This window comes from Eretmochelys imbricata, chromosome 1 (genome assembly GCF_965152235.1).
Source record: "Eretmochelys imbricata isolate rEreImb1 chromosome 1, rEreImb1.hap1, whole genome shotgun sequence".
Taxonomy (NCBI): domain Eukaryota; kingdom Metazoa; phylum Chordata; order Testudines; family Cheloniidae; genus Eretmochelys; species Eretmochelys imbricata.
The window spans coordinates 50,692,817-50,710,413 of NC_135572.1; the positions used below are offsets into that span (position 1 = coordinate 50,692,817).

Consider the following 17,597-nt stretch of genomic DNA (forward strand, 5'->3'; position numbering starts at 1 on the left):
AGAAGGCAGCACCACTTTCATCAGCTGATTTCCAAGAACTGTAGCAACATGATTCTGAAACATTCCAATATAAATCAAATGTAAATGTCTTAATATTTTAAACCTCTAAAATGGTCACCCCTTTTACATGCTAAATCCTAAACAAATTACACCTGTAACTACATTACCTAATCCTCCTGCAGCTCAAAGATGTAAAATTAAACACAGTAAAACCTTATGAACAATCTAAAGGTAATTCATAGTGTTATTGAAACAATTCTGAGGGCCATGGTTATTACACATTAACCCCAGCCTGGGGCTACATATTGTGCCACATAACTCATCAAGATCCCACCTCCTGTCATTCCTTACTACTTAATTGCTGCACCACGTTGAAAAATAACTCTTTTTACACTTCAGTCTTCTTGGGCAGTTTGAAAATCTATAGGTATGTTTTTCTGTTGCTACATGTTACATTTTCTTGGATTTTTTTTTCTTCATTTCTTTGGCATTTTAATTTTGTTAAAAATATCATAGCTTAGATAACTGATTACTGATACTTGCAAAATGATGGTGATTTGTAGACTCAAGCTAACAGCACAAAAGAACGTATTTCAACTAAGAAACTGTTGAGAGCTGTTCCAAAATAAGTAAATAAATAATTAAATAATAAATAATTGACTTGTTAGATGAGTAGTACTCATAGTGCTGATACAGGCCCCATTTTAGAAAAGAACTGAAATGTGCTTAAGTGCTTTGCTGAACCAGGACTACATAGGGACATATTCTACTACCCTTACTATTATTGAGCAGTGTCTTATCCCATTTTCTTCAATGTGACCACTTGCAGAGTGAGGTACTATTAAGCATAAGGGCAGCAGAATCTAGCCCAGATATTTACTCAACTATGGCATGTGGATGACCAAACGCCGTTCTTTTTCAATTCCTCACCAGGAGTTCTGAAAGATAGTCATGTGATTTGTCTTCTTAATGTCTTAGGGTACAGGTTTCTACAACTTCCCAGAAAGGTGTATTTTTTTTTGTTTGACACATACACATTTTATAAATCATTAGTTCTTCTGCATGTGTTGTACTTTGTATGGCAGCTGTCATACAGAAGCTGCAATAGGTACCATACATGTTTATTGAGAAGAGAGAGACAGTATTCGGAGTACGCACATGCTCTCCTACACAGCCACAGTATGTCTTTGCACCTCCATCGTGACAAGCTCTTAATATTATGATGCTGGATCTCCAAGAAATACTGCTACCAACTGTATCAATATTTTCCAAACTGCATGAGATTTTTGTGATGAACAGTTGACTAAGTACAACATTCGTCCTGCTGATCTCTTCTGCAATAAGAAGCAAATTTGAACCCACACCTCTGTATGACCACAGTAAGCAGCACGTCACAAGATAGGCCATATCCGGTTGTGGAACAGGTATGGTATTGAGAACAACAGGATTGCACCAAAAGGGGGAAATGTTCCTTGTGTACAATCATGTTCCACACTAGATGTGTGGAATTCTGAAACTTGTGAAAAGTTAATTTTTAAATTCAAATTAAAGTTTCTGCCATTTCTGGAACAGAATGTGTCTGGTGTCTATTTTTTCTAAAAGTCACATGCTTTTGATGTTAGTGATCAAGTCCAGTGAGCTAATCCACAGTGTTTTCCTCCAAGTCCTTCCTCCATGTGAGGGAAAAACACATCTAGAAGCTATGAATGCCACAAATTTCAACTCAGAAAGTTTCCTTCTATCCATTCCAAGGTGCTGTGGCTGAGGTTTGTCTACCTGTGGAGTTGGCAAGGGAGAAGGAGACCCACTAATCCCATAAATCTTGAGACACATAAAAAGGGGAGAAGAACTCAAAGAGGTCCAACACCTCCAAACCATCCCTACAGTTGCACCACCCCTTCCAGATCTTGCTGCCGTGTTTTCCCTGACAATTACTATTCCAACACTCATCCACTCACCATGCACAGGAGGAACCCAAGGGAGGATAACATAGTCATTGTTATTTTCCATAAGGGAGTCCCTAGGGCCTTGCAGCCATTCTCCCTCAACAACTGTGGAGTTTTAACTTGATGGGGGGTGTGAGGAGGCGGAGTTCCCATAGGACTGGAGAAAATGAGGGAACAGGACATGGAACCTGTGCCTCCCTGGTCCTCTGGCCAATCTCCACTGGCTTTGCCTCTTGCATAACTGAATTAGAGAAGGAAAGATTTTGGCAATAAAACTCTTAACTGGCAGCCCTATGATAAGCGTAGGTCTGGTTGCTGCCCTATTTAGATAATTTACACTGAATTAGTTATTCCCATGCTGATGGTTTTTTCCCCTTTAATGGTTCATCTGTGGTCACTTGCTGTCAAAGGTCCAACTCTGTAAGTGAAAACTAACTTGTTTTAAATGGGAGATGTTTAATTGATTAACATATCCAAAAGTTACACAGATAAATGCATTTCTTTTGGAGAATCATTAATCAACTTCAAAGAATATGGTTGTAGAATCATGGGTTTCTGTGGAATTTATTTTTTCTTATCTACATACTTTCCCTTCATTTGTTGAGCTTTTTAGTGTTTGTGAAATAGAAAAATGAAACAGAGGCAAAATGTAGGACAATGCCATGAACACCTTCTCATAAGATCCTGACCCATTTGATCAGCCTTAATCTGAACTACCCTTACCATCATGGTCTAATCCTAAAAATGATCTGTCGTGCTATAATGCTTATTAGGCTTTGTCTCCCAACAGTGATTATATAATGAAGACAGTTTTCTACTAAATATAGTACCAGGATGGAACTACCAAATGAATAGACATCAGATAATCAAGACCAAGAGAGAGATCATACACTTCAACTGCCTGCCAATGAAGGATAGTTCTTTATTGCATATTTTCCAGGGTTATTCCCAATCTAGTTTTAAATGTCCCAAGTGATGGGCTTTCGCCACTTCCCTTTGGAGACTGTTCCAACAGATTTTAAATTACTTTACAGGAGAACCTCACAGTTACGAACACCTCAGGAATGGAGGTTGTTTATAACTCTAAACAAAACATTATGATTGTTCTTTTAAAATTTTACAACTGAACACTGACTTAATACAGCTTTGAAACTTTACTATGCAGAAGAAAAATGCTGCTTTTAACCATCTTAATTTAAATGAAACAATCACAGTTTCCTTACCTTGTCAAATCTTTTTTTTTAAACTTTCCCTTTATTTTTTTAGTAGTTTATGTTTAACACAGTACTGCACTGTCTCTGCTTTTTGTTGTTGTTGTCTCTGCTGCTGCCTGATTGTGTACTTCTGGCTCCAAATGAGTTGTATGTTGACTGGTCAGTTTGTAACTCTGGTGTTCATAACTCTGAAGTTCTACGGTATTTATACCCTAATTCAGATTTAGACTCTCCATGAGTCATTCAGAGTTGGAGTTTTTACACTCTAAGGGCCCAATTTTGTCCACTTCACTCACCCTGAGTACCACACACTGGGTCAGATTCCACCACCCTTATTTGAATGCAGTAGTACCTTACTCCACAAGTGGTCCCACTGAAGTCAGTGTAATAAGTGACAGAACAAGATACTACTCCACGTAAATAAAAGTATTGGATTTGGCTCTGAGACTAACCCCATTGTTCTGGATCACAGCACAGCTTACATGCTAAACAGGGCCATAAGGAGAACTAAGGTCAGCTCCCACTCCAGTCTCTGCATGGCCTCCCCAGAGCTTGAGTCCAGCCACATACAGGTTAGCAGATTCTGTGCACTTTGGTTCCAGTCCCCCAATGCTCTGACCAGAACATCTGAGATGGAACAGGGGGAGAAGGGGTTATTGGCATAGGCCAGTAACAGATTACTACTCACCCCAGAGCGGGTCAGCAACAGTATTTGAGACATACAAGGCACAATTGTACAGGTATGAGCTAGCCCACTGAGACAAGTGGGATTATTGAGATAACACACCACTCAGAATAAGGATGGCAGAACCAAGCCTAAATGAAAATGAATGGGATCACTCTGTCACAAGCACTGTTTTGCAGCAGCTCTACATAGCACTAGTAGAAAGAGATGAAGTAAGTGACTTGTCTAAAGCCCCACAGTAAGTAAGTTGCAGAACTGAGAATAGAACCCAGAATCTCCAGACAGATGTCCAGTACACTAGACCATGCTGCCTTCCGACAGCAGTTAAATCAACAGACAGGGTTTCTATGCCAATACTGCAGTGAGAGCCAACACCTTTAAAGCCTACCCTGAGAAAGGCCGTTAACACTCACTTCACCTTATACCCTGTCAAGTGTCTTGACAGTGAAATGCTACCCTTCAAAATGACCCAAATTGTTCTGACAATAAATGGGGATCAGAGAAACTGCTACAGCATTGGGTAAAGGTTGCTCTGTAATCCCTGACTGAATACAATTATAACAGGGGCAGAGTTTGGTACAGATTTGGGGCAGCAGAGATGTGCATGGTGGACAGAAGTGAAGCACCTCTGTAATATTGTATGAATACTATACATTGACCTGGTTATTGGGATATGTACTGTATGAATATATTGGCTTCGTTTAATAGGGGGCTGTAAGAAAAACATGCAGGAAGGGAAGAAGAATGGCACACGATAAGCCATTTCTCAGCAAACATTTAAGAGGGTTGTTAAGAGACCATGCCTGGGCAGGAAAAGGCCTAGAGACCAAAAGATCAAAAAGACTGCAGCATGTAAAGGGTCTCTCTCACACACACTCTTTCAAGAGAAGGGGGTGGGGAGAGTTGTTCAGGACAGCCAAACAAAGAAGCAGACAGTTGCTGGTATCTGAAGAAGTTAGTCCTGCCTAGATTACCATCAAGGAATGGTAGGTAAGTCTTAGGGTAAGATAAGACTTTTTAAATCCTTTGTTCCAACTGTTAAAATAAACAATACTTTGACTTTAAGAAAGCTGTATGGTCACTATCAATACCACTGGTCACAGACTCCTAAAGAGAAGAACCATGGGTGCTGAACTCCAATGGGCCTGCTGGGTAAACATGCTTGAGATACAGGGTACCATAGCCCAGGGCTTGGTCTAAGAGTAGGAGAAGTGGAGCATCCCATCTCAGGATAGATAAAGACACAAGGGGTGATACCTGAGGAGGTACACTCAGAGAGACCACAAAGGGAACAGAGGTGTGGCTAAAGCTGTGGAACTCTGACACTTGGGCTTTAGGGATTCTGTGTACCTTTTGAGGGAGGAGTGGGAAGGGAAGAGCGGGAAAACCTTTTTTTTTTTAAAGTCTATACAGTACAAAATTGTTTAGAGTGTTTGTTTCATTTATAAAAGAACTGATGTGCAGTTTATGCAGTTTTAGCAATTTCCTGTATTTACAGTGATTTTCCTCTGCTTAATATTAATTAGGCTAAAACCGTTTAAGGCCAAGTACAAAGGCATGTATTGTTTTATTTAATTTTAGAAAATAGTATTCGCTGTATATAGCTTGTCAAGGTTCCTCCCCCACTCTGAACTCTAGGGTACAGATGTGGGGACCTGCATGAAAACCTCCTAAGCTTACTTTTACCAGCTTAGGTTAAAACTTCCCCAAGGTACAAATTAATTTTATTCTTTATCCTTGGAATATCCACTGCCACCACCAAACTCTAACTGGATTTACTGGGAAACGTAGTTTGGACACATCTTCCCCCCAGAATCCTCCCAACCCTTGCACCCACTTCCTGGGAAAGGTTTGGTAAAAATCCTCACCAATTTGCATAGGTGACCACAGACCCAAACCCTTGGATCTGAGAACAATGAAAAAGCATTCTTACAAGAAGACTTTTAATAGAAATAGAAGTAAATAGAATTAAAGGAATCACCTCTGTAAAATCAGGATGGTAGATACCTTACAGGGTAATTAGATTCAAAACATAGAGAATCCCTCTAAGCAAAACCTTAAGTTACAAAAAAGACACACAGACAGAAATAGTCATTCTATTCAACACAGTTCTTTTCTCAGCCATTTAAAGAAATCATAATCTAACACATACCTAGCTAGATTACTTACTAAAAGTTCTAAGACTCCATTCCTGTTCTATTCCCGGCAAAAGCAGCGTACTGACAGACACAGACCCTTTGTTTCTCTCCCTCCTCCCAGCTTTTGAAAGTATTTTGTCACCTCATTGGTCATTTTGGTCAGGTGCCAGCGAGGTTACCTTTAGCTTCTTAACCCTTTACAGGTGAGAGGATTTTTCCTCTGGCCAGGAGGGATTTTAAAGGGGTTTACCCTTCCCTTTATATTTATGACATAGCTAAAAACTCAACATTCATTACCCCAGACACCTGCAGCAACTACTTAAGGCCGGATTCTGCCCCTTTACTCACTCTGAGTAGTACCTCCCCATTTGATTATTTCAATGGAATTATTTGCATAGCAAGGTGCTACTCAGTGTGAATAAGGTGCAGAATGTGTTCCTTGGTATGCTTATTAGCAGTTACCACCACAGTTCTAGCAACACTATGCAATGGAGCCCACGGTAAAGAAAGCAAAGCAGCACCCAATATTTTGTTACCATGATAAGAAATAAATAGTAAATCTTTGTATATTAAGAGCCTTTAGTTTAGTTTTCCCTTAGCAACTAAGCTGTGTCTTATCCTGTTTGGATCAGTATTGACATCTAATGCTGGGTAGTTCAATCACAAGTACATACTTAGGAATGCCCCATAGGATAGAGCCTAATCACGATTTCATAGCCAACTTTGGTAGTGTGAGGTTAGTCAGGATATCAGTCACACTATTATGTTTGGCAGGCATGTATCTATATGGTAAAGGTGATTTGTTTGCTACATTATTTTTAAGTTTCAGGGCTATTGATAGTGGTTGTACTCCTACACCCTCTTACTTTGTTAAAGTTTTTCCATTAGAAAGACATCACTCCATAGCCTTACCCCAAAATAATGGGAATAACTAGATAATAAAACATTGGACTGGGGCTAACCTAGAGTCATGATGAAAGCATCTAGTATTAATATAACGTGTCACTATTGCTAATATTGCACAAACTTTTTTTTTAAATTACTGGAACCTTTCTTACAGTGATTTCTGCCTATTTAAATGGAACAAGAGTCAGAAACAAGCCCTGCGTCATTAAATCTGCAAAGGTTTTTAAATGTTTAGATATATTCTCCGAGATTTACTATGTTATTCCACCAGCTTGTCTGGAAATGTACAATCCATTATTTTGTTCTATGAACCGCATCCTTGTTTATTTTATGGCCTAAGAATAAAGTAAACTAAATGACAACAATGCCTGACTTTTTCCTTTTATCTACAGGAATGACCTTTAGTATATTAAATTCCGGTGATGTCACTCTTGCATTTCGATATATGTTTACATTAGCTGGAATGTAGACAGTAGTGTTCTTCACTGAATGAAGACGCAAGACTTGGAATAGATGACTATGGTGACAACATAGCTATTTAATAAACTGAACTGAGTGTCACTGGATCTTACTGAGCAGCTTTCAGAAAAAGCTCAGTTCTTGGGCTTTCTAACAGCAGAGGTTGAGAACAGTTCTTAATCACTGAGTTTCATCTCTGTGAGCGGATGGGGGTATCTCAATACAGTTAAGAAAAATGAAACAATGATTATAATGACGACAGGAGAACTGCAGACGTTTATGAAGTCAAAGCATCCATTTAGATGGAGTGGCAAAGAGTCAGATACTAATCACATCAGCCACACAATCAGAGGCTCGTTCACCTGCACATCTACCAATGTGATATATGCCATCATGTGCCAGCAATGCCCCTCTGCCATGTACTTTGGCCAAACCGGACAGTCTCTATGTAAAAGAATAAATGGACACAAATCAGATGTCAAGAATTAGAACATTCAAAAACCAGTCGGAGAACACTTCAATCTCTCTGGTCACTCGATTACAGACCTAAAAGTGGCAATATTACAACAACAAAACTTCAAAACCAGACTCCAACAAGAGACTGCTGAATTGGAATTAATTTGCAAACTGGACACCATTAACTTAGGCTTGAATAAAGACTGGGAGTGGATGTGTCATTACACAAAGTAAAACTATTTCACCATTTTATTTTTGCCCCCTACTATTCCTCACACATTCTTGTCAACTGCTGGAAATGGCCCACCTTGATCATCACTACAAAAGGTTTTTTTTTCCTCTCCTGCTGGTAATAGCTCACCGTACCTGATCACTCTCGTTACAGTGTGTATGGTAACACCCATTGTTTCATGTTCTCTGTGTATATAAAATCTCCCCACTGTATTTTCCACTGCATGCATCCGATGAAGTGAGCTCTAGCTCACGAAAGCTTACGCTCAAATAAATTTGTTAGTCTCTAAGGTGCCACAAGTACTCCTTTTCTTTTTGCGGATACAGACTAACACGGCCTGCTACTCTGAAACCTGAACTTAAACTATTATTACTTCAAGATAAAACAATTACTTCAGCTGAATTTACTGATACATCAGTAGCTCGGGCAGGAGGACGTGTTTCCCTCTAGCATTGGGGGTTGAGTGAAGTATTAGAGTGAATGGGCTAGTTAATTCTTCCTCCCCACACCCCACTAATTGCCCATCCAGTTAAAACTATTATCATCTAGATTACATAAAATTACTAGAAACCCATGTGATGAGTACAGTATTTGACAGAGGCCTTTTGGTAAAGGCCAGGAGATGAGCAGTGCCAAATATGGAAAAGTATTACATCACTCAAAATGAATACTGGATTGGATTTGAATCAGAGGCATGACTATAGATAAAAATCTAACATTCTGTATCTCCCAACATTTGTAACTGCTGTTCCAGTTTATTTTATTAATATTGCAAATATATAAATAAGACCACACAGATGCCTTCATAATCTTATTTTAGAAGAATGGAAACAAGTGGTGGGTCTGATCCTTCTTCCTGAAAGTCAACGGCAAAACTCCTATTGACTTCAACGGGTGCAGAATTGTACCCCAAGAAACAAGATGAGATTCAAGGTGCATTGGAATAGAATTCAAGCAGATGAGGGAAAAGGCCAAATATTATACAGATCATATTTTTGATGTAAAGAGGCTAAAATCATATACACACTTCCAGACTCAAAATAATTAAGCAAGAGTATTTTTAAAATGTCTTCAAGACAGTATGGTGTCAGAATCCTCTCACTTATACTGGTGTAAATCAGAAGTCAATAGAGCTATTCTGATGTAAAGTCGGTGTAAGTGAGAGGAGAATCAAACACAGTGAGAAAAATGGAGCAACAGAAGTGGAAAATGCTGTGGCCATCAGTAGGTCACGTACTAGAGGCTATACCATGATTTCAAAGGCACTGATCTAATAACGAAAAGGGGAGGGGGGGATGAGGTGTAAGAGTATGATTGAACAGGCAGTTTAAGATTAACTTGTGCCACAAGGTTCAAGAGTGTTGGAATTTGTGGGTTTGGTTTCTCCCATTACAGAGATAGCTGTGTATTTCCGATTCAGACCAAACTTCTCCAAAGTTCAGCGTGTTTGGATCCACATGCCTGGTCTGTGACCAACTATAAAAGAATTTGTTTGCTAATTCTCCAGACTACTGAGAGTTCACTTGGAAAGCATCTATGAAATTCTTTTATACTCCAGCAGTTCCAGAGAAGATGGGTAATTACTCTCTTTCTGCTGGAAAGAATATTGTTAGGTGGTTCACATTACTGTATGTTTTTGCAGTTGTCCTAAACCTCTCTAGGTTTTTTAAAAATAATAATAAAATCCATGGCACAATAAATCGATAGAGGATATTGCTTTAATTTAAATATATTATGGGCCAGCAAAGGGGAGTAAATGGATAAGATATTGACTATGTGCATGGTAAGTGGGAAGCAGCTTCCTCAGAGCCACTACTCTTACTTCCTTTTAGGAAACTGTTGAAAAAAATCAGGAAAACGAAAGTTGCAGTATACTCCATCCCCACAAGGAAAACTCAACTCTGCCCCCTAGAGCTGGCAATACTCACTGGGAATGGTTTCCACTGCTGGCTAGCACAGCCACAACAGGGCACAGGCAGATATATTTTGCACCAGCTATAGAGCTGGTGCAGGGTATGGCCTTACCACATCAGGGGAAAATGAGAGAGCCAATTTCCCCACCTTAGAAGGAAACAAGAAAAATGACACAAGTTGAAAGCTCAGATTAATGGAAATGTAGGAAGCATAAGTGCTGGACCTAGGGCTGAGGGGGGTGCTGTAGCACTCTCTGGCTTGAAATGGTTTCCATTATATACAGGGTTTAGAGTTTAGTTCAATGGCTCTCAGCACCCCCGCTATACAAATTGTTCCAGCACCCCGGTAGGAAGTTTGAAGAAATAGAATTGGTTGGTTCAAAAGCTTTTTGTCTTATTACTCTCAATGTATGATATAATGTTTTGCACTGGCCTTATGCCATGTTATGTTATTTTGAGAAATCATGAAGGGAAACTCCTATACGTAGCATGGGATGCACTACAGGTGTAATTACCATTTTTCCTATTAGAAATATGAATGTTTCTTAGGATCAAAAATATATTCATAGAATGTTTATATGCCGATTGGAGGAAGTTTTATTTTTGACAATTTTTAATATAAAAAATATTGGGCCAATTTCATTGGTACTTTCCAGCTGCTTTGTGCCACTCTGACAGTGATAAGGAGCTGCAAAATCCTCTTAACAAGCCAGTTAAAGTGGGTTTACAGCTGCTTTGTGTCACCAAAGCAGCATAAACCAGCCAGAGCATAATAAATGAATGAATCTGTCCCGTAACTTTTTCTGTTAAAGATTTAGCAGTAACGTGTAAAACATAGGCCTGATCCATTTATACAGAGAGGGATGGAGGCCCAACTTTTGAATATTCTCTATGGTGAGTTTCCAGAAAAAATATGATTAAAGGCATTCCTCAAGTGAACTATAACCATTCTGTGCTTTAAACTACCCAGTTAGTTGATTGACTCTGTACCAATGATAGCAATATAATCCATTAGTAAATATATAATAAAATAACCAATCCCCCATTAACTAAGCTGCTAAAGTACAGATTGCCTGTTTGGAACAAGAAATTAGTTCATCTTACCACCATGTCCATTTGTTTTTCTTCCTTTTCATGGTCATTCAATTTCTTTCCAGAGTGATCATTGCAGACATCTAAATGACAGACATACTGGCTTCTGGTATGCTCACATTTATCTTGTTTCCCAAGGAGAATAGTCCTTTTATAAAGACCACTGTAAAATGCCCCATACAGTGGCAGCTCTGTAAAAACGTCATCATCATGATCACCTTCCTCCTCCTCTTCAGATGAAGAAGCCTCTGTGTCTGTGACCTCACAAATATGGAGTTTAGAGTTAGCGCTATGTGATAAAAATTCAAAATCAGAAAAAGTGATCGCACTTGGTTTGTGTGTTATTACTCTGATCTCTTGAACCCTCTCTGATTTCTCAGCTGAGCTTTCTCTTGGAAGGAGCGGTGAGGGAAATGCCTCATGTGAGGGCAGCTGTGTAGGACTGTCCTTAGGTTTGTGCCCTGAAGAATACAGTAATTTTCCACAAAGATGCTTTATTTCAGGCTCAGCAGCAGCAGCAACATGTCCTGTAACTCTGTTAGGTTCCAAGGATGTCTCAGTGTAGCTTACTACCTGTGACATAGATGAAGAACTCAATTCGGATTCAAGCAGAACATTATGGAACTCAAGATGGCAATCGCAGTCTTCTACCTTTGTTTCATATTTTGCATTTTTTGACTCCTCTGAAGTCCCCAGACATGTGGCATATATAAAATAAGGTGACACCTGCTCCTCTTCAGAGAGCTTAGCTTCCATTCCAGTAGATTTCATCCATCAGAGGTCATATTCCACTTCATTGCTGGATGTCTTGAGAGCCTCTATTTTCCATGCTAAGTCAGAAAATGTCTTTGTATTATTCCTTCAAGACCATGGTCAGAGCACCATTCTTAATGCTTGGAGATTGATGCAAATGATCCAAATCTTCTCTGTTCCTGAAATACAAAAAGGTAGGTTTTATTGATGCTACTACACTTGCATTTTGAGTGCAACAGTGGAAGCAATCTGAACATTTAAAATTCCATATAAAATTTAGGGCTAGATCATCTCATAACATTTTTGCCGCAAACAGATGAAATTGAAAACTTGAGCAGCTTTAGTCTATTACATTATTAAGAAAGATTAAAAAAGATTCGCAACGTGACGGAGAGACTGCCAAGACTCATCAAGCCCTCGGATCACTACCCCTTCCTGCTTCTCCACGTGGGCACCAATGATACTGCCAAGAATGACCTTGAGCAGATCACTGCGGACTACATGGCTCTGGGAAGAAGGATAAAGGAGTTTGAGGCGCAAGTGGTGTTCTCGTCCATCCTCCCCGTGGAAGGAAAAGGCCAGGGCAGGGACCGTCGAATCATGGAAGTCAACGAATGGCTACGCAGGTGGTGTCAGAGAGAAGGCTTTGGAGTCTTGACCATGGGATGGTGTTCCATGAAGGAAGAGTGCTGGGCAGAGACGGGCTCCATCTTACGAAGAGGGGGAAGAGCATCTTTGTGAGCAGGCTGGCTAACCTAGTGAGGAGGGCTTTAAACTAGGTCCAGGGGAAGGAGACCAAAGCCCTGAGATAAGTGGGAAAGCGGGATACCGGGTGGAAGCACAGGCAGGAACGTCTGGGAGGGGAGGGCTCCTGCCTCATACTGAGAATGAGGGGCGAACAGCAGGTTCTCTCAAGTGCTTATATACGAATGCACAAAGCCTTGGAAACAAGCAGGGAGAACTGGAGGTCCTGGTGATGTCAAGGAATTATGACATGATTGGAATAACAGAGACTTGGTGGGATAACTCACATGACTGGAGTACTGTCATGGATGGTTATAAACTGTTCAGGAAGGACAGGCACGGCAGAAAAGGTGGGGGAGTAGCACTGTATGTAAGGGAGCAGTATGACTGCTCAGAGCTCCGGTACGAAACTGCAGAAAAACCTGAGTGTCTCTGGATTAAGTTTAGAAGTGTGAGCAACAAGAGTGATGTAGTGGTGGGAGTCTGCTATAGACCACCGGACCAGGGGGATGAGGTGGATGAGGCTTTCTTCCGGCAACTCGCAGAAACTAAAAGATCACATGCCCTGGTTCTCATGGGTGACTTTAATCTTCCTGATATCTGCTGGGAGAGCAATACAGCGGTGCATAGACAATCCAGGAAGTTTTTGGAAAACATAGGGGACAATTTCCCGGTGCAAGTGCTAGAGGAGCCAACTAGGGGGGGAGCTTTTCTTGACCTGCTGCTCACAAACAGGGAAGAATTAGTGGGGGAAGCAAAAGTGGACGGGAATCTGGGAGGCAGTGACCATGAGTTGGTTGAGTTCAGGATCCTGACACAGGGAAGAAAGGTAAGCAGCAGGATACGGACCCTGGACTTCAGGAAAGCAGACTTCGACTCCCTCAGGGAATGGATGGGTAGGATCCCCTGGGGGACTAACATGAAGGGGAAAGGAGTCCAGGAGAGCTGGCTGTATTTCAAGGAATCCCTGTTGAGGTTACAGGGACAAACCATCCCGATGAGTCGAAAGAATAGTAAATATGGCTGGCGACCAGCTTGGCTTAACGGTGAAATCCTAGCGGATCTTAAACATAAAAAAGAAGCTCACAAGAAGCGGAAGGTTGGACATATGACCAGGGAAGAGTATAAAAATATTGCTCGGGCATGTAGGAATGAAATCAGGAGGGCCAAATCGCACCTGGAGCTGCAGCTAGCAAGAGATGTCAAGAGTAACAAGAAGGGTTTCTTCAGGTATGTTGGCAACAAGAAGAAAGCCAAGGAAAGTGTGGGCCCCTTACTGAATGAGGGAGGCAACCTAGTGACAGAGGATGTGGAAAAAGCTAATGTGCTCAATGCTTTTTTTGCCTCTGTCTTCACTAACAAGGACAGCTCCCAGACTGCTGTGCTGGGCATCACAACATGGGGAGTAGATGGCCAGCCCTCTGTGGAGAAAGAGGTGGTTAGGGACTATTTAGAAAAGCTGGACATGCACAAATCCATGGGGCCGGACAAGTTGCATCCGAGAGTGCTAAAGGAATTGGCGGCTGTGATTGCAGAGCCATTGGCCATTATCTTTGAAAACTCGTGGTGAACGGGGGAAGTCCCAGATGACTGGAAAAAGGCTAATGTAGTGCCAATCTTTAAAAAAGGGAAGAAGGAGGATCCTGGGAACTACAGGCCAGTCAGCCTCACTTCAGTCCCTGGAAAAATCATGGAGCAGGTCCTCAAGGAATCAATCCTGAAGCACTTACATGAGAGGAAAGTGATCAGGAACAGTCAGCATGGATTCACCAAGGGAAGGTCATGCCTGACTAATCTAATCGCCTTCTGTGATGAGATTACTGGTTCTGTGGATGAAGGGAAAGCAGTGGATGTATTGTTTCTTGACTTTAACAAAGCTTTTGACACGGTCTCCCACAGTATTCTTGTCAGCAAGTTAAAGAAGTACGGGCTGGATGAATGCACTATAAGGTGGGTAGAAAGTTGGCTAGATTGTCGGGCTCAACGGGTAGTGATCAATGGCTCCATGTCTAGTTGGCAGCCGGTGTCAAGTGGAGTGCCCCAAGGGTTGGTCCTGGGGCCAGTTTTGTTCAATATCTTCATAAATGATCTGGAGGATGGTGTGGATTGCACTCTCAGCAAATTTGCGGATGATACTAAACTGGGAGGAGTGGTTGATACGCTGGAGGGTAGGGATAGGATACAGAGGGACCTAGACAAATTGGAGGATTGGGCCAAAAGAAATCTGATGAGGTTCAATAAGGATAAGTGCAGGGTCCTGCACTTAGGATGGAAGAACCCAATGCACAGCTACAGACTAGGGACCGAATGGCTAGGCAGCAGTTCTGTGGAAAAGGACCTAGGGGTGACAGTGGATGAGAAGCTGGATATGAGTCAGCAGTGTGCCCTTGTTGCCAAGAAGGCCAATGGCATTTTGGGATGTATAAGTAGGGGCATAGCGAGCAGATCGAGGGACGTGATCGTTCCCCTCTATTCGACATTGGTGAGGCCTCATCTGGAGTACTGTGTCCAGTTTTGGGTCCCACACTACAAGAAGGATGTGGATAAATTGGAGAGAGTCCAGTGAAGGGCAACAAAAATGATTAGGGGTCTGGAACACATGACTTATGAGGAGAGGCTGAGGGAACTGGGATTGTTTAGTCTGCAGAAGAGAAGAATGAGAGGGGATTTGATAGCTGCTTTCAACTACCTGAGAGGTGGTTCCAGAGAGGATGGTTCTAGACTATTCTCAGTGGTAGAAGAGGACAGGACAAGGAGTAATGGTCTCAAGTTGCAGTGGGGGAGGTTTAGGTTGGATATTAGGAAAAACTTCTTCACTAGGAGGGTGGTGAAACACTGGAATGCATTACCTAAGGAGGTGGTAGAATCTCCTTCCTTAGAAGTTTTTAAGGTCAGGCTTGACAAAGCCCTGGCTGGGATGATTTAATTGGGGATTGGTCCTGCTTTGAGCAGGGGGTTGGACTAGATGACCTCCTGAGGTCCCTTCCAACCCTGATATTCTATGATTCTATGAAAGATGATGTAAATACAGAAATGTTTTTCAAATCTTGACTCTAAATATGCATACAATAGACCAGAATAGTTCTGACTGATCTAATGCATTTATTGGGTAAACACAATGTATTTTAAAACTTATCTAAATATATCTTTGTGTGATCGATTTTTTTTTAATCTGTTAAATCCCTAAGGGCTTTGAGATTTTTTAGTTGAAGCTGGTATTATGTGGAGGGGAAAATAAAGGTTACTGATAGAAGATACTACATTAAAATAGACTCATGGGTTTGCTTTAAATTATAATGTAGAGTTAAAATTGAAATTCTGTCCCTGATCTGCTCTGAGCTGCCTAATGTTATAGCACTTGTGAACAATACAATCAACCATTTTCAGATGCAATGCAAAAAGGGAAGGCTGACTATAGACTTTCAGCTCTCAAATGTAAGTTGGCTGGTTTAAGTCACCCTTAGGGCTATCTTCTCTGCCCAGATCTAGTCTGTGGATTCCCAACACATCAAATGAGATGCACATCTGACTTTGGTTCCAGAAATCAATGATACACTTATACTGGCGCATTTATGTAATATGTCTTTTGTTGCAGATCAAATATTGATAATCCTCATTTTAACGTGTGTGTCAGGATGTCACATGTGAGAACAAAACAGAACAGAACCTATTCAAAATGTTAATGGATGCTTCAGCCTTTAATGCTATGTGGCAAGCCAAAGAGAAAAGGCGTAATAGAAGCCAGCATTATGACTGTCAAAGTGAAAAGCAGATAAAGTACAAAACTGGCACATGACATGCTTTTCACTGCACATATCAAAAATAACCAATGGACATAGGCCAAGCATATTTTATTGCTGGGCTATACATACTGTTATTGTAACAGTCATGATTAGGATATGAAGAATAGAGAAAATGTATGCACAACATTTTCTTCATTATGAGCTTTATTATACAAGCTTCAACTTGTACACACACTCCATTTCTTGGTTAGACAGGATGAACAGGCCAACATTTGCAAACGTAGGTGGCTAACCTTAGGCATCTGCAGTGCCGATGCTAGCCCATTGGAGACCCTGAGCAGGAATATTCCCACCACCACCACACATACTAATAATTGGGGGGCGAGGGGTGGCTAGTGCTGCTTGGGGCCCTAAGCCAGTTCATGTGAATATTGTTTATTCCTCATTTGAACAAGAACATAAGAATGGTCATACTGGGTCAGACCAAAGGTCCATCCAGCCCAGTAACCTGCCTGCCGACAGTGGCCAATGCCAAGTGCCCCAGAGGGAGTGAACCTAACAGGTAATGATCAAGTGATCTCTCTCCTGCCATCCAGCTCCACCCTCTGACAAACAGAGGCTAGGGACACCATGCCTTACCCATCCTGGCTAATAGCCTTTAATGGACTTAACCTGCATGAATTTATCTAGTTCTCTTTTAAACCCTGCATAACGACAGGTTTCAGAGTAACAGCCGTGTTAGTCTGTATTCGCAAAAAGAAAAGGAGTACTTGTGGCACCTTAGAGACTAACCAATTTATTTGAGCATGAGCTTTCGTGAGCTCAGCTGTAGCTCACGAAAGCTCATGCTCAAATAAATTGGTTAGTCTCTAAGGTGCCACAAGTACTCCTTTTCTTTTAAACCCTGTTATATATATTTGAAGATGTATCTTTGCCCTCCACTCCCCTGGCACCGTATATCCTGATGAACGGCATACCCTTATGAGCCACTTTCCTACCCTACCATACATGTCACCTAAGGATTATTATAATGGTACAGACCCAAGGTCTGTCTAATCCTGTAGCCTATCTCTGACAGTGGCCAGTACCAGATGTTTCAGAGGAATGTATGAGACCCCTCTAGTAGGCACATATGGGATTAGCTTAAGTCTTGAAGCATGACATGTAATATCTCTTTCACATTTTTTGAATCAAGTATAACAGCTCTGGCTATTCTTGCTAGCCATATACATAGCAAGATTCAAAAAGGGACTGGATAAAGTCTTGGCCTCAGTGATAGTGAGGGAACATATTTCCTTGTCTCAGTTCTGAATTTC

The 17,597-nt window shown here is 41.2% G+C and overlaps 1 protein-coding gene across 1 annotated transcript in view; it reads right to left on the minus strand.

The window, feature by feature from the left end:
• Window positions 1-17,597, minus strand: part of STARD13 (StAR related lipid transfer domain containing 13) — a 500,497-nt gene that overhangs the window by 382,635 nt on the left and 100,265 nt on the right. Inside the window, exon 2 of the mRNA XM_077810186.1 lies at window positions 11,054-11,973. Within this exon, the coding sequence (XP_077666312.1) occupies window positions 11,054-11,812 (759 nt within the window). The 5' untranslated portion in view covers window positions 11,813-11,973. The remainder of the gene's footprint in view (window positions 1-11,053; window positions 11,974-17,597) is intronic.